Below are 23,907 nucleotides of genomic sequence, written 5' to 3' on the forward strand. Positions count from 1 at the left end.
GGTGTTGCCCCGAATGATGTCCGGGTAGAACAGAGAACACAGCGGATGGGGGCGCACTGGTGTCAGCGGTACGAAATGTGTAATTTATGCGGTCTATCAATTCGTCTCTAGTCCAAGTACACATATTATTATTATTGTTATTATTATTTTGTTGTTGTTGTTGTTGTTGTTGTTGTTCTTCTTCTTCTTCTTCTTCTTCTTCTTCTTCTTCTTCTTCTTCTTCTTCTTCTTCTTCTTCTTCTTCTTCTTCTTCTTCTTCTTCTTCTTCTTCTTCTTCTTCTTCTTCTTCTTCTTCTTCTTCTCCTCCTCCTCCTCCTCCTCCTCCTCCTCCTCCTCCTCCTCCTCCTCCTCCTCCTCCTTCTTCTTGGCTGGAACCCTCTTGTTTTGCTTGGACTTTTAGGGATCCAGCCCCCTATCGTTATTGCTCTGTTTTTAGTTTTGTTTGTTTGTTTGTCTTTTTGTCTCTGCGTTTTCCAGGCGAAAAGTATCTGAAACGCGACCACGGCAGTACGCACAGATACGGTTGAGGTCTCGTTGGAACCGGTACATTTCAGACGTCTAGCCCTTCGAGTTTGATCAATGTCAATCTACATTTGGAGCAGTAATTGAGCAAAAGTGTCGTAATTTCATTTGTTTAGTTAGAAACTCGTAAAACTGTAACACGTGCTGCATTTTACAAAACCCTTACTGGTTCAAAGACGTTTTCGCACCGCAGGAAGTACCCACCTTTTCTTTTGTGTCCGCACTGCTTCATCCAGGAACGATCGTAGTTCTTATAACACCGTTCTTCAGGGATATTTAAACTGAATGCCGGAAGAGCAACATGCAGCGACGTAAGTCCACACAAACTGTAGTTGTCCAAAACAGTCCAAAACATATTCTGTTTTCGTGTCCTCACACATGGAGTTTGCTTGCAGCTCCAGAGCAACGGGTACGAATGGTGTCTGTTTTATTTAAGTCCCAAAAGTTTAAAAAGCAGATGAAATGCCTCTGAGGGACATGCAGTGTTTAGACCGTTTGAATGGAACCGTGTTGTTGGGAAATTCCACACGGAATGATTTCCTTCCAGAGACACTGTGAGACAGGACTCTGTGCACTACGATGTAGTAGACAGCCACCTTCTCATTTTTAGGAGTTAAGTCTTGTATTAGTAATTCTGCCTGTTACCAGGACTTGGAAAACCTGCGTCACCACATCATAATGTCAGCCAATGCTGCGTTTAATGGTAACTTGGGAAATTGTAACTTGTTTTAGTAGTAATGCTGATGTAAAGAGGAGCGACAGCACAAACTGATGCTACGTTCCATGGGAACTTGAAAATTTGTAATTGCTGTTGATACAAGGTGAGGGTGTGTTTTACGGGAACTCGGAAAAACTGTACTTTGTACTTGTATGTAATACAACTTAGCTGGACCCCGTGTATTGCTGGCTGCAGCTATATTTATTATTGTTATTTATCTCCTTATTTTTTTCAGGCTGAAAGGGTCTGGCCCACAATCAGACAATCGCCGAACCCACGGACATGGTTGAGGTCTTGTTCGAACCGGGACATCTCAGACATCTCGTAGTTGAAGTTTGATATCAATCCACATTTGGAGCAGTAATTAGTGAAAAACCGACTAAAATCTACCGGAAGTAGCCGAACGTTCGCGCAGTGATGATACGCCATCGTTCTACAACTTCCGGTCAGGTGGTGGAGAGAGACGAGATTGTGGAGCAGAGAGCTCTGTGATATCACCCAATTTGTACATGCAGGTTGTGGCTCTGGGGGGGGGGGCATTCGCATCATGCGAGGTGTTTGGGGTCGACTCCATCCCTCTGTACTGGTTGCTTCGCACCCAACCTGGTGTCAAATGCAGTGTTGTGTCCCTGCTTATTTTGCGGCATTCGAGCCAGTCGGGAGTGACGAGTCCTTGTGTCCACTAACTCGTTCAGTAACTCGCCCCTCCTGCTTTCTACTAGCTCGACAATGTGTCATTCACACTATTATGTAACTCTTAAATTGATTAATAAACCACTCTGGCGCTTGTTCCAACTGGGTACTCGCTCTCCCAGCCCCGGAGCCTGTCCCCCTGCCCTGAGCTGAAGGTCTGACTCGGGCTGCACCAATCACCCACTCACTCACTTTCCCAGCCCGCCCGAGGCTGAAGTCAAGGCCTGACTCATGAATGAGTGATTCCTGTGAATGCCAGTCAGTGACTCGGGCTGCGAATCACTCACTCACTCGGTACTCGCTCTCCCTGCCCGGAGCTGAAGGTCTGACTCTGGCTGCACAAAATCACTCACTCACCCACAAGTTCAGTGCCGCAGTGACAGTCAGTAACCGACCATGAATTTTAATTTGTCCCTTTTAAGTGGTTTACTGTTACTCAATTCTGATTGATAATGTAATTTAAATTACATCTAAATTTAAACTATTTTTTTAGATAACAGTTTTGCATTTGAGAACTCTTTCAGTCTTTTATCCCAATGATATGGATCATTTTTCTTCATCAAATCGACCTGATCGTGTGAAATGTATGTGACAAATAAACCTTGAATCAGTGGGGACTGGGAGTGGGTGGAACTGGATGACTTTTCACTCGGCTGTCAACCTGAGTTGAGCAACTCTTGACTCTGACTCATCACTGATGAGTGAGAGTAGCTCTGATTGGTCGAGCGTTTCTCCTGAGCCAGCCCCCAGGAACAGCGCCAGGCTTTGAAGCCAATTTGACATCGTGGTCAAACCGTGTAATTCATCACGTAATTACATTTTAATAATTACACAGATTCATCACAGAAGAATTAAATAATTCCCCAAGCTCTGGGTGACTGACTTGGTGACTCGAGTGACTCAAAAACCCGACTGTCTTTTGTGACTGACTCATACAAACTCGAGTCAGTAAAAACAGTCCCACTTCCCATCACTATTCAATGGAAACTCTGAAAATTGTAACTCATTTTAGTAGTAATGCTGACATAATGACAAGCCACAGCACAAACTGATGCTACATTCCATGTGAAATCGAAAATTTGTAATTGGTGTTGATACAAAGTGATGGTGTGTTTTACGGAAACTCTGAAAACTGTAATTTGTATCAAACACGATTAACCTGGACCCTCTGTATTGCCTCCTGCAGCTAAATTTAATATTTATTTTCCTCCTTGGTATTTTTCAGGCTAGTGTCTGGAAAACGACAATCGCCGAACCCACAGACATGGTTGAGGTCTTGTTGGAACAACTAATTGGGGCATTTCCGACTCCTTGTGGTGCAAGTTTTATCCACATCCATAAGTTGAGGGAACGTTTGCGTATCTTGATTAGTTGGTGGAGCGGGGCGCTTTGTGACATCATGAACCAATGTTATGTAAGTCCGGTTTTTGTCTCTTGGTGCGCACCCACATTCGGGGAGTTGCGCAGCGTAGGCCCGGTTGCTTCACGTAGTATTGACGCTTGTTCAGACGACAGACCGGAAGAGCAGCCGCGGTGTTCAAAGTAAACTCTGAAAATTGTAACTTCTGCTGCCTTTCACAGGACCCAGAAAACGGTAATACATACCTCACACGACTTGTTTAGCTTTTTATTATTTTTGTCATTGGCGTTATTCGGGCTAAAAGTTTCTGGATCCGTAAAACCACCAATGTCTTGTGGTTGGATCTATACCGTTCTACATTTGGAGCGAGAATTAGTGAAAAACCAATGCAAATTTACCGGAAGTTCAAGAACGTTGGCTTACTGTGGTTCGTTTGTGGAGCGGGGAGCTTTGTGACATCGTCATCCAATTTGTTATTTATGTCCAGGTTTCATCTCCGGGGGGGCATTCACATCTGGCGAGGTGTGCCGTGTAGACTCCATTGGTATGTAGTGGTTGCTTCGCGCATGATTCACGCTGGTTCAATAAATACACATCCTGGGAAGTGCAAGAAGCTATAGATGGTACCGAATCTATGTGAATGCCCATGGATAGTATATAATGGTAAATACCAAACCCTTCATTCATTAGTTTATTTATTGGCCTCGTTTGCCCCCCTCCTCCCGAGATCCAATCACTGCATCATGCGTCATGTGCTCATCGGTATGTGAGTTATGCCACACTGCCCACTGGACCACACTGCCTAGTTTAACCCAGTGTCCAGTGTTTATTATATGCACAGCAGTGTATAACTGTATGATTGTTTGTTTGATCGTGTGTGTGTGTGTGTGTGTGTGAGATCATTACCTGAGTGCAAGTAAAAGGTTGAAATGACGTGAATGAGTGAGTTAAAGGTTCCTCCTCTTGTATCAGTCATGAAAAAAAACAGCCGTGTTTTACATGTCCATAAAACCGTTTTAATAGAGTGTCAGGAGAGGTTTTTTTTTTCCAGCCACAAGAGGTCATTGCGGTGCCATGGGTTTGACCCAACAACACCCATACTGTACTGGAGCCTCTTGGGGAAGCCAAGGTGGAAACATTGGAAACCAATTGATTTCATCTGTATATAACCCAGTAGCTAGCTGTGGAGTAACCCTTTATTCTCCTTTATATGTCTATCTTTCAATAATGATGCTAGAACATGTCAAATAAAGTTAATCTCAGTGAATGTAGCCACAAGATTAACACCCAGATTTATCATTCAAATATAATAACGACAACAAAAGAGACAACCACAATAATGTCAGCAATAAACGGGGTCCAGTTTAGTCGTGTTAGGTGCGTGTTACAGTTTCCAGAGTTTCCATAACACACATTGTTTTACAGTGACACCAATTCCAAATTTCCCAAATCTTCAATCCCAAATGACCGGTTGTTTTTTTTGTTTTGTGTTTTTTTTGCAAAATAGAGCGGAGGTAATTTTGTAGGAACACATGTCAGATAATTGTTTTATTAAAAAGTTGGCCAAAACATTTGGAAAAAAACAACACAACAAAATATCACAGTATTTATAAAGATCACACGGCAGGTAGTATCTTTGTAGTACAAAAAGAAGCCAATCTTCAGAAATTCAAAGAAACAGTTTACAACTAAAATAAAGTTGTCAAATAAAAACAATATTGATAAAGATCGCCTGATACATTTTGTGTTTTTACGAGGCTTTCAACTTTCAAAATATTAGTCACCATCCTCCGAAAGGTCCTAGAACTTCCCGTGGTGCGAAAACGCCTTCTGTGACCGATTATAGTCATTGGGGTTTTGTGAAACGCACCACAAATTAGTTGTCCGCCAACACGGGTTGTCAGCGGACGCTGTGCGTTCCAACAGGCGCAAGTCGCTGGGTGCGAATGACTTCCGAGAGACGGCGCTTGGACTTGTATAACTTCGGATGATGATGTCACAAAGCTCCCCGCTCCAACAGCGAATCAAATCGTGGCAACGCTCCGCTTCCAGTAAATTTACAACAGTCTTTCCACTAATTCCTGCTCGGAGCGCACGTTGAAGATGATCAAACTCGAACGACAAGACATCTGAAACGTCCCGTTTCCGATGAGACCTCAACCAGGTCCGTGCGTACTGCGGTTGACGTGTTGCAGATACTTTTAGCCCGAAAAAAGCAGAGAACATTATGATATTATTATTAATAATAATAATAATAATAATAATAATAAGAATAATCGGAGGGGAAATATACAAGCAGGCTGGATTCCTAATAAAGATGAAAGCAAACAAGCAAAGTGCATTTAATTAAAAAAATAAAATATATACATTACTATTATTCTCAATTGCAGTTTGAGGTCATCAATTTAAATACCGAGAAGGTCACGATCATTTCTCAGCGAGTCGTTTTCAACCGTTATTAACGTCACATCGGAGGTGTTACGCTGTGAATAACTACAGCGAGCTCACGATAGAGCTGGTTCGTTGGTAACGTTGCACAGTATCCTTGCGACATCTATTGACCATGAATATATAGCATTGATTTGAATGAAGCACGCTCAGCTTTCTTCAACTTGAAAGTCGGGGGATAACGATGGACGCTTTGACGTTTGAGGTTGAGAAAATCTTAAAAAAAAAAATGATAATAATAAAAAATCCAGGTTCAAACAATTAGGGCGTTCTTTTTTTTTTTTTTAAATGAGCACCCCCCCCCCCCCCCCCCCCCATCGATTTATTTATTTTCAAGGGGGGCAACACATTGATAACGATGCGACCCACCAAACTCTGACAAAGCTGACATTGATATTGCGACAGAATTGAGACGGAGTTGATCTGAACTGTTGAACTTGTGAGCCGCGCCGCTGCCCGTGTTCCGATGTCGCCTTCGCGGGGGGCTCGGGAATTTGTGATTGCGATTGAGTAGTCGCCTGTGTTTTTCAAAAAACAACAACAACAACAACAACAACAACAACAAAAAATTAACAAACAAACTGACACATGCCTGTTCGTTGGATACGCTCACGGGACGCAACGATATTCCGCGCGCGGTGAATTGGAATGCGGAGCGTTTCCATCGGAGCCCTCCCCGCGCACATTCCCCACCCCCCCCCGCGTCGCGATCTGACGCGAGCGCTTCAGCCGCCCTCCGGAAACGCTCGAGCGAAACCGGGGCTCGCCGAAGCCGACGTCACACGCTCCTGCTCGTCTGGTTTCGTTTTTTCCGCTAACAGCGAAGGAGAGAGAGAGAGGGAGAGAGAGAGGGAGAGAGAGAGAGAGAGCATCGAGAAGGAATAGCAATGGCGACATTGGATCGCCAAACACCGAGTCCGGATCCGCGTCTGTATCCGCGCAGACCTCGGTCTCCCTCCGTCGGTGCGACTGCAACACGTGTGGTTCGAGGTAAGTTTGATGGCTGTTCCGAAGTGTCGCGGCGTGCGTGAACCGAAGTGTGTGTGTGTGTGGGGTCGAGTTGCGTGGAAGCTCCTCCACCATGCACGGTGCGAAACGGGATAATAATAATTATAATAATTATAATAACAATAATAATAATAATAATAACGTGCGTGGTGTGGGAGTTTCCGACACGACGCACGCTCCCTCCCGCGCAGCCCGTGCTCCGTGGGCGTTTTACGCGTTAATTCAGCCGCGCGGCGCTGAAGTTTTAAGTTGTTTTGGCTGTGACAGCGCCGCTCGATTTAGTGATGCGTTCGCGTCACGTGGGAGAGGTGGGCACCGGGAGCCTCCGACTTGTAAATGCCGACCACGTCAGTGGCGTCGAACTTGTGAATTTCTTCCCCCGACGCACAGGATAAGCCGACGAATTGGTTTTGTTGTTGTTATTATTATGAGTCGTAGGATTTCAAACAAAACACCCCGAGTGGAATACATAGGCCGTAACGTAAACCATTATAAACTAAAACATACGTGTTCTTTATTATAGTTTTTATTATTTTACCGTTACCATGAGTATATGTATGTATGAGTGTATATACACATACGTATATTGCATATGAATGAGTTTTTGCGACATATCTACTTTAATTACTATATATTTTTATATATTTTATGTTTTTGCTGTCTATTTTTTTCTGATTCAAATCATTTATTTTTTTTCCCTTCCTAATTTGTTAAGCACAGCCTTCGGACTTTTACACGCTTACACTTGTACGATTGCGTGTGACGAATCAGAATCATCAAATAAATTAAAAAAAAAATAATAATAATAATAATCTGGACCTCGACCTTGATCGACACCAGAATTCATGCGTAGCAGCAAGTTGTTCGAGTTCCGTCGTTTCCATTTGCCGTGAAAGCAGCGAGAAGCCAGCGCAGGCTGACGCTAAGCTAACAGCTAGCCAGCATGGCTCCCTGCGTGGAAACCGCCCCCTACGTCGCCACGCCCCCCTACGTGCCCCGTCAATGGCTCCAAAGTTTTTTGTTTTTGTTTGTTTTTTTGTTTGTTTGTTTGTTTGTCTTTGTCGTTGACGTTCGTCGTTGCACGTTGGCGAATGGCGTGCTGTCTTCTGTTTTATCCAAACGCAGACTCGTCCTTGGAGAACCGCGACGGAGAGATTTCGATCCGCAGCCCAGCGCTGAGACTCTGCAGAGAAGGTGAGGAGGCATTAGGGTCCACACACCTCCATTAGTGCCATTCTTTGTTGTTGTTGTTGTTGTTGTTGTTTACAAACCTTACACCACGCGCTCAGCAGCTTCATCAAGTATAAAACAATTTATTCATATTTTATTTTTAATATAAATACGATTTTTTCTTTTTTTTTGTCATAAGCCCAATCAAACAGCATGGAAGCAGATGTTGCTGGCTATGAAATGATTATACTTAAAGCCGACCAACACTTATAATAACATTCATAATAATAAATAATGTCGAAATAATATAAAAAGTAGAAATAAAAATACGGTAAAAACAAGAATGCACTGCTGAGTAGAAACCTGTAGGGCATACACAACATAAAATTTAAAAATGAACATTTTTTCGGATGATAGGATTTCTGTTGGAAACATTAAGTACGTTCAGTGAACATAAAAAAAACACGAGAAACGAGAGTTGGTAGTGACGAGTCGTATTGGTTTTTCACTATTTTTGGCTCTTGAAATGTAGCACGTATAGATGTATCACAGCACCGCTTTGTTAACCTGTCATTTGTATGTAACAGTATTTGTCGAATAAAATCTTAAACGTCAGGCTCGAGGCCTCCCGCGCGGCACACTAACGTGAATAAAATGAAGCTGTCGAGGAGATCTCAGCTCCGGTGACAAATTTAGGACAATTCTTGCTCCAGAACTCGGGGTCATTTAAAGAGGGGCGTGCAGTCTACTGAAAGTGGAACAGGGGATTCATTTATTTTTAATTTTTTTTTAAATGCTCCAAGATATCTCTTTCTTAAAAAAAAAAAAACATTCTTCAAAGAAAACAGGGATAGAGGTATTCAGTTTTGATTTTTTATGTCCACGATCCTTTCTTTGAGGAGTGAGTCAAACTGTTGTTGGGAGCTACCCACCTCCCCCTCCCCCAACAGACACTCAGAGGAGCTGCTCGTAGGGGGCACACACACACACACACACACACACACACACACACACACACACACACACACACACACACACACACACACACACTAGCTTGGATGGTTCCTGAATATTTGAGATGACCGGAACCTACTTACACACCACAAACGAACACGCTCACAGCCTCCTCTCAGCCAGACTGGAGTGGCGTCCTTGGGATCGCTGATCTGTTGGCATCATGACTTGGAGTCCTGCCACGTGACACACACGCACGCACACAAAATACAAAACGCAGGGTGCACACTTTGCCATTTGTCATATATTTGCTTTAGATGAGCTTTTATTTACACCTTGTGCAATGTTCTCACTTCTATTTTTAGACCCCACCGGGTGCATAGTAGAGCGAATTATGTAGTTTTCCTCTCTTTCCCTCACACGCACACAGATTTTAGCAGCTCGATACCCGCAGCTTAGTAGTCGCTTAAAACCTGAAGCCAGTAGAGCTAATGATACTGTTTGTATGCTTACCTCGCTGTATAGAAGATCTTTTCATTTCAACATGTTGTAGCCAGTGCTGGATTTACTTAGTTTTGTCGCTGTACTAGAGATGGATTTATTTGCTCCTAGACTACAGATATAACACCTGTGATTGGTTTACTATGAATATTGTGCATTATATATTAATGTAGGCCTATATGTGGCTACATGCTGGACGTGGATTTCACCATGGTATCAGTACCATTTTGCATTTCTCCTCTATGGTTATCTTATCAGTACCGTTCCTGAGCCATTCTGGCTGCCCTCTGAAAGGTGACGTCTCGAATCATCAGTCGGAAACCCGTCAGTCGACTGAGATTCTTCAAGTCGAGCGGTCCTTTTTTTTTTTTTTTTTTTTTGTTTTGTTTTTTCAGTCAGCGTCCAATACAATAGCAGGATAAAACAGAAGCTTACAAAATGCGCGGGGCACGACTGGTAGACTCGTTAAGATTATCGTCCGCGCATGACGCCACGAGGTGGGGTGATCGGGGAGAAAGTGTCCCCATTGCGCACGGTTTTGTTTCATACCGTTCTGTACTCACTTGTTTCCTTCCGAGAGGAGACGTAAAACAAATTAACCTACATCAAAGATTAAACAGAGGTTTTTTTTGACGCGCCGATCGCTGGACTGTGCATCGTCAGTCGCATCGGAGAGGGGGACAGGTGCCCGAAATGCGCCTTGATCGCCCCCCACTTCAGGATGGCGCCTTAGGCGGCCGCCCACAGAGTGAGTTGATCCTGAGTCGGGAACAGCCCTAGTTTGGTACAACATAATCAACCTTCAATTCCCATTGGAACGCACCAGTGTTCCCTGCCAACAGACGCTGAAAGCGGGCCAGCACCCAATAGGTTTGGGTCAACCGATCTGTGCTCAGACCAACAGGAAACCACACCACACTCGGCATGTGGGTGTTCCTAACCCGACTGTACGACTGGGGTCACCTCGGTTGAGACGTTTACAGTTGACACGAAATGGGCTCGGCTGCTGCTGTTGTTGCAGTTGTTCATGACAATCAATCACACATGAGGGGAGTTCAGCGATGCAACCAGACAAAATGGAGGTTAAACCCCTTCGCACCTATTGCTGACCCCACAACAATGTTGCTGATTCAGTATTTCTTGCAATATCATAGAATGCTCTGGACTTCCCTTGGTACAAAGACGTAAAGAACAACACAGGTTCAACAAGGATGCGAGGATTAAGTTGAGAGTTGGACACTCTGGCTCGTGCATAGCACTCAGTGTTGAGGTCACTGCCTCTACTGCCTCTCTCTCGCTGCCTCTACTGCGTCGCTCACATTTCACTGCATATACGTATGAACGTATGTATATGTATGTGACAAATAAACCTCTTGAATCTCTTTCTCTCTCGCTGCCTCTCTCTCTCTCTCGTTGCCTCTACTATCTCTCTATTGCCGCCTCTACTTCCCCTCTCTCGCTGACTACTGCCTATCTCTCTCTCTCTCGTTGCCTCTACTATCTTTCTCTCTCTCTCGCTGCCTCTACTACCTCTCTCTCTCTCGCTGCCTCTACTTCCCCTCTCTCGCTGACTACTGCTTATCTCTCTCTCTCTCTCTCTCGTTGCCTCTACTATCTCTCTCTTGCCGCCTCTACTATCTTTCTCTCTCTCTCGCTGCCTCTGCCATCTCTCTTGCTGTCTTTACTACTGCCTCTACTGCCTCTCTCTCTCTCTCTCTCTCTCTCTCTCTCTCTCTCTCTCTCTCTCTCTCTCTCTCTTGCTGTCTCTACTACTGCCTCTACTGCCTCTCTCTCTCTCTCTCTCTCTCTCTCTCTCTCTCTCTCATTCTCTCTCTCTCACTGTCTCTACTACTGCCTCTACTGCCTCTCTCTCTCTCTCTCTCTCTCTCTCTCTCTCTCTCTCTCATTCTCTCTCTCTCACTGTCTCTACTACTGCCTCTACTGCCTCTCTCTCGCTGTCTCCCGCATTGTGCTCGTGAGTTCTTCGTGATTCTGGGCTGATTTTCTACTCGCCGGCAGATTTTTGGAAATCGCCGAGCAAAGTCTCAGATCGGAGGCAAGTCACAGCGCGTTTCCTGCGAGCGACGGGCGCGTGGTGTGAACTGCTCACAACGTCCACACAACATCCCGCTGCCCGCCGACGCCGGCGAGACATCAAGCAGGCTCAATATCAGGTCCTGCCGGGGTCGACCCGGGAGTGACGCAACGAGTTACGGCCAATGAGAGCAGACACAGAGTGAGGAGGAGGTGGAGGAGTCGAGAAGGAGGGACGGGGAGCGCACGGAGCAGCAGCCAGAAACGCACAACATGCCGATTTTACTTTTCTTCTCGAGGTTTTTAACCCATTTCTTGGTTAAATTCTGCTTTTATTTTTATTTTTTTTTCAACAGCGATCAAGAATATAATAAAAAAAAAAAAGCATTGGGATTGCATCATTGCCGGTGTCATCCTCGCTTGTGTTTTCATGACAAAACGTGGTTCGGAGACGCGGCGGACTCGTCGGGCATTCCTCCTGGTGAAAGATGTTGTAATGTGTCACCGATCAGTCACGTAGCGTGAAACCACAACACTGAAAGATTCCTGATCGCAAGACGGAAAGTCGTGTTGTGTGAACAGTACCGCCATCTGACGACTTGGAAAATCGCGTCGTGCGTTCAAGGTGTTATTTGTCAGCGCTCTGATTAAAAACCCATTCACCAAGGACAGATCCTCTGAGCTGCTTGCAAAACAAGTATTTCACCGGCGATGGACAGATCTGGCAAGGCGGTTGGCAGTCACGCTGCGCTTCGACACTCGACACACAAACAATAACAGACGAGTATTGAGTTGCAGTTTTAAACTCTGAGGAGTAGGAAAATATGCTTTCCCTCTCTTAAATTTTGATTGGTTTGTTATTTGACTTGGCCCCGACCGTGTGTGTGTGTGTGTGTGTGTGTGTGTGTGTGTGTGTGTGTGTGTGTGTGTGTGTGTGTGTGTGTGTGTGTGTGTGTGTGTGTGTGTGTGTGTGTGTGTGTGTGTGTGTGTGTGTGTGTGTGTGGACTTCACTCTCTGGAATGCCAAAAAAAGATAATTTAATTTCTCATCCCATCCTTATCTACTGCTTCACTTATACAAACACACACACACACACACACACGCACACACGCAGGCAGCATCACCCGACTTGTTACAGCAGTGAGCTGCACTTTGACCTCGAGTGGTCTGGCAGATCATTTACATCCCCTACTCCTGTTTTACACACACACACACACACACACACTTTGATAGACCAAAACATGCCAGCAATGCAAAGTCATGACGACACACACATTCTGCTTTCCCCTTTCGCAGCCCACACACACACACACAAATAGAGAACTAACAAACACTCGGTCCCCAGTCTGCATGCTTTAGTATGCTTAGCTGAAAGGAAATATCTTATTTCGACTCAAGCATGTTTTTTTTATTTTTTATTATTGTCAATATTTGATATTGCCTTTTGTTAATGCAAGTTTACAGCATATGTTTTTGGTGTGTGTGAATTGTAACATTTGTTTTTTTTTGTTGGTTTTGTTTTTGTAGAAATGAAAGTTTACGGACAATTTCCCGAGCTGGACGACAGAAGTCTTTTTGTCCGCCACAGCTGCGACCAGGTGGTCAGACCTCAGGGCATCTTCACGCACTACGGTGAGACATGCATGTTGAATTTAAAGCGATATTATAACTTGATTCCGCTGTTACTTTTATAACTGCAATTTCCTGCAATTTCCTGACCTTAACCAAACTATATGCAATACGTATACAGCGTTTATTGCATATCGAGCTAATGTAAGTTGAACACTCGCGGGACACTGTTCTTTGAATCTTTTCATTTTAATTTTGGAAACTCAACACTGCATTGGAATTGAACATCTTCTGGCGTTAGAAGTTTTTAACTTTAAAAATTTAAAAATAGACACGAAGTTCAGAAAACAAATGCAAACTAGATTCCGTCCCTGGAGTGACTGAACTCAATTAGTGTGCTCTCACATAATTATATTGTCATTTCACATAAAGACATTTATGTAGCATAGGAACTGTTAAGTATAGTCATTAGACCGACGTTGTAGAGTCACAATTATTTTGACTGACACACACATTTATACATCGACGGAGGCAACTGTGCAAGGTACGAGCTGCCTCTCCAGAGCAGTCGGGTTCATGCCGCGCCTTGACACTTTGAAAGGGGTGGGTAATTGTGGACAAAATCAATGAATTAGACAGCATCAAATATCCCAATATTTTTTGACGATCACCTTGATATTGATAAATTGACGATGGCTTGGGGCTGCCTGAGATATTTGCTGAAGGAATATTTGAGAAACATTAGAAGTCATTAGTAATGTGGATATTATGTTGTTACTAGGCAGGTTGAGGCGCCGTTTAGAACAGGTGGAACCGTCTCTCAAGTTCAGAAAATTGCATTTCTGTAACGCAGACTTAAGCCGGCTTTACATTGATTGTGTGATTGTATCCGACAGTCAGAGCCTCCTCCCCGATGGCTGTCAAAGGAACTACATCTGAGATTTGCATCCCAAAATATGTCAGGGAAAACGAGAGAGCTTTTTTATCCCTGAACAACAGCGAGTCGTTTGCTCAGCTGGATATTTACCATGTTCCACGAATGAGAGTATAAAACTCCCTCTTTGTAGTGTTTGCAAAGTGCAAAACGATTTCATAAGAGATTTATTGATGCATCAACCTTAATAACATCATCACTTGATATGACTTGTTTACTTTGTTTAAAAAAAACAACTTTGACTGACACTTCTGGTTAAAGGGTCGGACAGAAACTTGTCGCATGAGTCGAAAGACGTGAATGCGTTCTGGAGCTCTTGGCATTTCGTGACTCTCCATAGGACTTCCGCTTTGTTCTTGTCGTTTGCCGTTCTAGGTGTGAAGCGGGCTTTAAATACATATTATAAAGATTTGCAGCTCACAGAGTTTCCGTTAACCGGCAATTGCCGGTTTTTGACCGGGAAAAGCCTGACATATTTAAAACTCTCCGGTCATAATGTCAATTATAAAAATTCCCTCCAAGCACAATTTGAGTTGGTGCTGGGTGGATCATTTCAATAAAAGTCTGCAGGTCTGTTCATTTCCGCGCCAGGCAAGTTGCAACGGGGAGCCAGTCAGTTTGGACGATCTAAAGCTGATCTGAAAGCGTCACCTCTGACCAATCACGGTTGTCGATAGAGAACTAAGCCCCGCCCCCTCCCTCGAGGACAGGTTGGGCTTGTAAACACAGTAAACACACACACAGAGCACGGACGGAGCACAGCGCCCGAAAGAGAAGTAGAAGATGTATCGTTGACAACAGGGACACATCCATCGTTTGCAGTCTTTTTGGGATGTTCGAGTTTTGACCCAAAGCAGGCGGTAAATATTCATTGTGTAAAATATGTCTACAGGACGCCCTGTGAAGACGGACACCACCACAAGCTTTATTATTTATTTAGACCTACTTGTCATTTAAGTTTTGGTTTTGATTTGCTGGTCTGCACTTGCTACTTAATGTTCACAAATGTGAATTACTTGATTTCAAGTGGTAATATTTCGTAATATTTATTTATTTATTTATATTTAACTGACAGGACTTATTTTATTTTAAATATTCAATAAAAACATTATACATGTCTTTTCTATATAGCCTGCTTATCAATTGTTTTTAAGCTCAATAAACACAGATAATGTTTGACCGTAATCTCTCCCATTTGTCCGGGAAATTTAAATCTTCCAGGACACGTTGACCGGCACCAATGTTTTCTAACGGAAACCCTTGTAGCCCAGCCCCGGACATTATCATGTCCTTATCTGCAAAATAGTTTACCTATGGTGGTTACTGATACGGCAGCACACAAACAGCTTCTCCGTTCTCATTGGTCGTCCCCGGCACTTGTTTGTGTCTGAACGGGGACTCCACTAAGCGCGCTCACATCTGCCTGCGAGCTGCTTCAACTTCTGTTGGTGGCACGTGCGGCAGCCCGAGCCTTCTGGTTCAGCTGGGCAGCGAAGGTGGGCATACATTAACACACACACACACACACACACACACACACACACACACACACACACACACACACGCACCCAACACACACACTAAATTCTGTTTCTGTCAAAGTGAAGAATACTGCTGCACAGATATTCTCAAACAGGTCAGTGTTGTCTTACATGCGCACGCACGCACACACACACGCATGCACACACACCCTAAATTCTGTTTCTGTCAAAGTAAAGAGTACTGCTGCACGAATATTCTCAGAAACAGGTCAGTGTTGTTTTACATGCGCACACACACACACACACACACACACACACTCTCCATCACTCACTCACTCCTGGCAGCCAGGGTTGTTTTCTGCCGGCTCCGGCCCCCTCCGTGCCTCTCCTTCGTTGGCAGCGTTTCTATTTTCTGATACAAACACTCACACCCGTGCGTGGTGGCCTAACAACAACCGTACATCTTACGCACGCACGCACACACACACACACACACACACACACACACACACACACACACACACACACGGGCGCGCGCGCGCGCACGCAGCAGGAGCATGACACCCCAGTGAGCTCCCCGTGAAGTATTACCGTGGCGGCGCCTGGACAGGATAACTGGTGTTACAAGTGGCTCAGGGAGCATGTGAAACGCTGCTGTTGGTTTAAATCACATTAAGGACCTGTAGCGCACGTCATTCCTCACTGTAGCGCTGTCACTGTCCAGCGTCTAGCTCCCGATAAAGGTGTCTGCCGGTCCTTTAGAGGTATTATGCCTTAGAAGTCATTTATATCAAGTTATTTTGCGTCAGAGTCAAAGATTTTCATGTTATTAAAGCGTAATTATACCGCTGAAACCTATACTTTCTGCTGCTCTGTACTAAATATATAGCGCCTAACTTTATACATACCTGTACACCTTATGAATAAGAAGTCTTATATTTTGGAAAAAATGGTCTTAAAAGGTATTGAATAAAACTCTCTGATAACTGCAGACACCCTGTTGAAGACACTACTACGGGGTGAACGTTCCCAGTTTGCCACCGTAGTACGTCTGGACAGCGCCCACTTGTCCCTCTTTTGCCAGTTACGTGCACATTTTGAAGCAAATGAAAATGCTTTTTCTTTCTCTCCGAGAGTTTTGGCTCGAGCGTGCCGTCAAACGATATTTTGAATGTGTTGTTGTAAAGTTCAATGTGATCTAGGGCTGTATAAATAAACTTTAATTTCAGATATTAAAATTGTACCAAACAACCTGAACAGTACCGTGTTCTGACAGCTATAGTTTGGAAAACACGTGTGTGTGTGTGTGTGTGTGTGTGTGTGTGTGTGTGTGTGTGTGTGTGTGTGTGTGTGTGTGTGTGTGTGTGTGTGTGTGTGTGTGTGTGTGTGTGTGTGTGTGTGTGTGTGTGTGTGTGTGCGCGCTACCACCCATCGGCTTTTACAGGTGACCTCTGTGTCACAGAGTCATGGCACACACACACACACACACACTCTATGCACACAGGGGTTGCTTCAGGGGTCAGTGGCTCCTAGTTATGCGTACCCAGTTTGCTGCTGTGTGAGCATGTGAAGGGAGGAACACACAAAATCACAATTGAACGACTTCAAGTTGTGCATCTCACATTGCTTGCCCACTTAAAGTGGTAATCCGTAATGTTATTTTGTTGAATTGCTATTTTTTATTTTTTTAACCCGGCAGATTGTAAGAAACAACCGATCAGCCACAGCATTAAAACCTCTGACAGGTGAAGTGAATAACATTGATCATCTGGTGCCAATGGCACCTGTCAAGGGGTGGGATATATTAGGCAGCAAGTGAACAGTCATTTCTTGAAGTTGATGTGTTGGAAGCAGGAAAAATGGTCAAGCGTAAGGATCTGAGCCACTTTGACAAGGACCAAATAGCGATGGCTAGACGACTGGGTCAGAGCATCTCCAAAACCACAGGTCTTGTGGGGTGTTCCCGGTGTGTAGTTGTTAGTACCTACCAAAAGTGGTCCAAGTAAGACAACCGGTGAACTGGCGACAAGTTTCCTTCTACATCATGTGGATGGGCGGGGTTAGGGTCCGGTCCGATGGAGCATCTGTGGGATGTGCTGGAACAACAAGCCCGATCCATGGGGGCCCCACCTCGAAACTTCCAGGACTTAAGGATCTGATGCTAACGTCTTGGTGCCAGATACCATAGGACACCTTCAGAGGCTCAGAGCTGTTTTGGCTTCACCAGTGGGGCCTTACACAATATTAGCAGTCGTGGCTGATCGGTGTACAATTGCTCCTCCATATGCTGCTTCCATCGTTGGTGGCGGGGTCCACCTTTTCCGGCAGGAATGCAAGATTTGAACAGAAATATGGAACTTGCAGTCTAATCCATCCAATAATTATATATTATGGATTTCCACTTTAGAAATGAGCGGGGTTTTTTTTTTGTATCCCAAACATTGTTTAGCATGAACTACTGTTGCTCAGGTCTTATTTCCATTGATAACAGCACAATTAAGGGAGTTGGCATTATGCATTACCTTTTCAGAAAGCTCCATTGCCGTCTAATGGGACAAACCACCCCACCTTCTAAAACCATGATAAATGTTCTTTCAGAAAACATGTATAGATAAAGGGTATGAAGGGTTTAAAGTCGATTTATGATCCCTCAGATTGTGTTTTTAATGCGATACGTATCGGATATCATTTGGGAAATGGGATTAGCCGCGTATTATTGGTATTAACTCAGCTGTCTCCTCAGTTGAACATAGCACACTACTTTGCTCTTGTTACAACCTGGAGACGCTTGAAAAGACCAAACTGCAGTGCCAACATTTTGGGACAATAATACACATTTCTGACTATACTGAGAGTTTCCTGCTTTCATGGATCTTGTTTGCCCCGTGTACTGAAGGTGCACAGGAGTAATTAAGTTCTAATGTCACCCAGTAGTGCAGAACTAAAAACTCAACTCGAATATAGAATAGTACCTTGCTTTTCAGCTTCAGGTCAGCCTTCAGATCATGCAGGGAGTGGAACCCTTCACCCCGGCGATGTTAGTTTCCTGCCACTCTCTACACGGAGAACCCACAACCCACAACTTGTGTCGCCTTCTACCAAGCGGCTGCGCCGCTCTTGTGGAAAATACATGTTCTATGGAAATGAATACGTTCGTAATGGTGCTCTCACACATAACACTGGGAGTGTAGAAGATAGATGGATAGATAGTGAGATAGGAATTTTAATTTCACCAGGGATCACCTTTTAAACTGTGCTTCCTTGTACAATGGTGCCCTGAATACAAGATATGGCCAATAGACACAAAACATAGACAAGCATGTACATTCCGGTAATAAGTTATTATCTATTATTTATTATTATTATTATTATTATTATTATTAATAATTCTTATTATATGCATGTAATGCAGCTGCATTGGGGCCCTCGCACGCACGGGCCCCTCTTTATTTCACCACAATCCTGTCATAAAATTTCATGCATTTCGGGCACTGAGTCTACAAAATACATGTGCCCGCCAAACTTTTATGGTCGGCTCAAGTGGTAAGTATTTATAGTACACAATGAGCCAAGTCATCTGCTCCACGGTGTCACACACGTGATGTCATCAATTCACCAAACGAATAACAGTATACAATAACATAAAACAGTTTGACATAATATTAGGATTAAAGGTGGATTTGTCTGCAAATGTGTGTTACAGACATGCATACTGCGTACTACTACTGCTGCTGCATAGCCAAATCCACACAGAAGAGTGAAGACAGCACGATGGATAAGTATAAACACAAAAGCGGGTTTCAAAAAACAGAAATTTAAAGAAGTAGGTGAGAAAAAGAAAGGCAAAGCTTCCAACAACAGGCAGTTTCTTTATGAAGAAAGACGAGCGCGGTCTCCCACAGACAGGGACATTTCCCCCGAGAAGGTTCACTGTAGGGGCAAATGTCAGCGGTTATTATTGTGTCTAAGGGGCCGTGCAAGGTGTGCCCTCACCGACATGTTTTCATCTGTAGTGGTGCTCCTACACCAGATTTTGTCAAGTGTCGCCCGGCGGTCTGTTTTCCTTCATCTTTTCGTTTAGGCGTCAACTGTGCAGCGCATTGTGATTGGCTGGTCTTTTGAAGCTGCGTGCGTTCACTTCTTTCATTCACATTTTCTCAAGAACAAATCTTATACGAGAACCTGATCACAATTGCATCTTGCATATTGGCCACTGGCAGCTGGTACCCGATAATAAATGGATATTTAGCGGCATTTTTGGCATTTTAAAATGATTTTTTGTTTGCCCTGACGGGCTTATACATACATACATACATACATACATACATGCATACATACTGTACATAATACTGTACATACATACATAGAGACATACATACTGTACATAATACTGTACATACATACATAGAGACATACATACATAAATACTGTACATACATAAATACTGTACATACATAGACATAAATATTGTACATACATAGAGACATACAGTACATACATACATACATGCATGCTGTACATACATAGACATACATACATCCTGTACATACATAGACATACTGTACATCCATACTGTACATACATAGAGACACATATACATAAATACATAGACATACATGCATACATACATACTGTACATATGTACATACTGTACATACATAGACATACATACAAAGAGACATACATACAAAGAGACATACATACATACATACATACATACATACATACATGCATGCATGCATGCATGCTTGCATGCATACATACATACATACATACATACATACATAGAGACTTCCCGGGGAAGATCTTTGTTCATCCCAAATACCTTTTCTATCCCCGGGACGCTGGGACACTGTTTTGAAAAGTTGTCCATTGCTCCTTTAACAAGGTGTCTTGTTTAAGAGGGCCTTGTATATAAATGGAGTGCAGTGAATTCCTCTCACAGTGGAGAGCGATGGCTGCTCCGCCGTCACATAGAGCAAACAATGAATCAATCTGAGTGCACGAGGCATAAGAGGTACTTGAAAGAGGAGCCTAAAAGATACTTGGGAATTCCAACCGCTAATGGCCGGCGTGGTTTGTTTTTGTGCCTCCAGACCGGCGGCAGCTGTGGCTCGGGGCTTTATGTTTTTTTTCGGGTTACCTCCGTCCCGTTCCCGTGAACGCAATGTCGCAGGAACGCCTCAAGGGAATTTATTCCAATTTGGCACAAACATCCACTTGGACTCAAGGGTGAACTGATTAGATTTTGGTGGTCACAGGTCAGATGTCACCATCACCGGGACCTCGCCAAACGCGTTTTGGCCATGACTCAAGAAGTCGTACGCCGGTTATGGGTTTCACGCAAACGTCTATTAGGATAAGATGATGACGTTTTTTTTTTGTTTTTTTTTTACATCCAAAGGGTCAGAGGTCAACTTCACTATGACTTCATAATGTTCTGCAAAAACTTTCCCGGCCGTTATTCGACGCCATAACTCAGGAACAGATGGGGTGGTTTTGTCTGGACAGTTGTGGACGTGAACTGCGACTTACTGGTTGGCGGAGGCAATCAACCTCAATGCGGCCATTCCGGTTTTTATTTGTTTTTAACGTTCATTATTCAATTAAAATTAACTGCAACTTTTTCCTCCGGGTAAGTGACATGACATGACATGACATGACATGTGGTCGGCACAAACAATGGCTTTCCTCCCAAATTTCCTTGTGAAAAGATAAAGATTAGATTAAACTGATTTGACCGGACAAGCTTTAGCTCATCTTTTATTGTCACGCGCATGCACACACACACACACACACACACACACACACACACACACACACACACACACACACACACACACACACACCACAACACATGCATTACGTGCGGATACGACCGACACACACACACACACACACATGCAGATGGAGGCCATGAACTTGAAATGTCTTTCTCTCTCTCCGGGGGGGGCGCGGCCAGGAGCGGTGGGCAGCTGACAGTGCAGCACCCGGGGACCAACTCCAGCTCCATCGTCCGACTCGCTGGTCAGACGATGTTTCTTGTGCATGTTTTTTAGTGGGGGTCCTTGTGATGTCACACGGAGGAAACCCCATGTGAGCGTGGGGAGAACGCGCAAACGCCGGGCAGAAAGGCCCCTGAACAGGAGATTTCTGGCCGGCGGCCGAGCGGAAGGGTTTCTGGCCGGTGGAAGGTTTCTGCTGAAGCTCAGTCTCTCTCGCCCTACGTTTAGGATTTTTTTTTTTTCAAGCGGGCCTTCTTGGCCTCGCGCGCCCTCTCCTCTCCTCTTCCCTCTCTCTCTCTCCACGTTAGTCTCCAGTCGCGGATTAACTGAGCTCTTGTCTTGGAGGCAGGCGGACTGCGGGGAGAACACTTCCTCTCTGCGTAGTTTCACTTCAGCCCTGCCTTGTGGCTTTTCGTGGCCTGGCGGTACTTCCGTGTGTGTGCCCATGTCGGTGTGTGTACTGATCTTTTCTGTGATGCCTACTTGTTCCACATTCTGTGCGCCGGCTGTTGTTGGGGACCTTTTTTTGCGAAACCCACAGTCAAGTTTTCAAGATCTTTTGGGGACCATAAGGAAACGCCCTAGTCCTAAGGGTCGATCAAAGCAAGCTCCCTGGCGCTCATTTGGTTTGAGGTGGTCAGAGACTCCTATGTCATATCAGGTTGGTTTGATATTAAATTCTACCATGTCTGCACTACTGGGATGGGGGAAAAGGCCTCTTCATGTGTGATAATGTCTTTTGGAAGTCTTTTGGTGTAGGCCGGGGTATTTGGCAGGATCTCACGACTTCATTTCCATGAAAAGGGTCATGATTCGATTCAACACCGGTTCGATCTGATCGATGAGGCGGCCCGTGATACGATTTTATATGTTGACATTCTCTCCATAAATGAGAATTGTGACCAACTTTTCAGTGTATGCCGTCTGACGTGCATCACAATTTATTTTGAGGGAACATATTCAGTCTACACAGTGACTGACTATTGTGGCATTTAATCGAAGTGGGAAGTGGGAAATCCAGTCAACGTCTCAGTATTATCATTTTCAGTTTGAGTCAGAGATTGAATGCACGCTTCTTTTAACACTCAATTTCAATTCTCTCTCTCTCTCTCTGCCTCTCCCTCTCTCTCTTGCGATCTCTATTTGACATTATTTTTCTCTCTCTCTCTCTCTCTCTCTCTCTCTCCCCTCCACTCTCTTCCCATCATTCTTCCCCCGACTCTCTGGATGTAAACAAGTCCAGCTGAGCACTTGGAGCCTCTCGCTTCCGCTTCCTGTGGTGGGAGGAGCCACTGACACCCCCCCCCCCCACCCCCCGCTCGGCAGCCAATCCGCTGCGCACTCGGCTCGCATCATCGCCGTGGAGACGGATGGATGGACAGGGGGGAGGGGTTGTATGTGTGTGTGGGGGGGTGGGGGGCTGCCCTTGTGGCTGAGTGGATTATTGACCTCCCCTGGGCAGAGGGCCACGCGTTGTAAATCTGTATGGGTTGTTCCAGCCTGGTACAGGGAATACGGACGACGTGCGTAACTCAGAAATAAAATGTGCCGTGGTGCCCAGTTAAAAAAAAACAACTCACACTTAAACATAAAAAAAAAAAAAAAAAAAGCACATACTTTATTTAGTCGTAGGCAGCGTGAACAGAAAACAGTGTTCCACAATCCACCATTTGACTAAAACTCATCTAACTTAAAAAAATGTTTTTTTTATTCTAACTCCAAAACATAATGTATCTGCCGTATCTCATCTCTAACCACCGTTTAGATACATTTCTAGATTAGTGTTCGGCAATGATAATAATGCTAGTAATAATAATAATGATATTAAACCTAAAATTATTTTATAAATACAAAGTGTTAATGCAGGAAATGTAATACAACCAAGAAAAAAAATATATAAATATGATCAAATAAAATAATGAAAAATTAAAATATGTTTATAAAACTCTAATACTGTAGATAATATAAATATATACAGAGTATATATTCGTAGTAAAATATTTTAAATGTTTAAGTATTTACAGTAAAATTAAAGAAAATCAATTGCTTTATACTATGTTTTTATTATATCATCAACCAAGGACATGGACTCTACAGTATATATTAGTTTATTTTAACGGCACTCTCTTTCTACTGACTGTTTCTCAGTGAATGATGCATCGGCAGCTGTGCATCACCGAGTAGGTGTCTGCATTTCATCAGAATATCATGACACATCACTTACAGTAGCAAAAAAAAATATTCCCGCACTGTTCAAACAGAGGCCCTCCCCCACATTCAAATCTTCAAAATAGCAGAAGTGCGTCGCTGCGGTGCGATCCCAGTGGAACTGAATGGCTGAATCCATTGAATTGGGGCTGAAAGGGCTGCAGTTTGTCGTTGCATGCCTGTGAATGGCGGCTGAGGACTTTGATCGTGTCCAGCGCAATAACAGCTGCCACCCTGGCTCTGATAGCAAGCAGCGGCCTATTTACACACCTGCCACACACAGACGCAGACACACACACACA

General features: G+C 44.1%; 1 protein-coding gene across 1 annotated transcript in view; it reads left to right on the top strand.

Annotated features, from left to right (window-relative positions):
• Positions 1 to 7,909: 7,909 nt before the first annotated feature.
• The window catches only part of atxn7l1 (ataxin 7-like 1), a gene marked incomplete at its 3' end in the record, with an annotated part of 36,577 nt that continues 20,579 nt past the window's right edge, over positions 7,910 to 23,907 (top strand). Inside the window, exons 1-2 of the mRNA XM_080022374.1 lie at positions 7,910 to 7,943; positions 12,936 to 13,040. Coding sequence (XP_079878500.1) covers positions 12,938 to 13,040 — 103 coding nt within the window. The 5' untranslated portion in view covers positions 7,910 to 7,943; positions 12,936 to 12,937. The remainder of the gene's footprint in view (positions 7,944 to 12,935; positions 13,041 to 23,907) is intronic.

The sequence above is a fragment of the Zeus faber genome (assembly GCF_960531495.2).
Source record: "Zeus faber genome assembly, chromosome: 21".
In the NCBI taxonomy this organism is placed as follows: domain Eukaryota; kingdom Metazoa; phylum Chordata; class Actinopteri; order Zeiformes; family Zeidae; genus Zeus; species Zeus faber.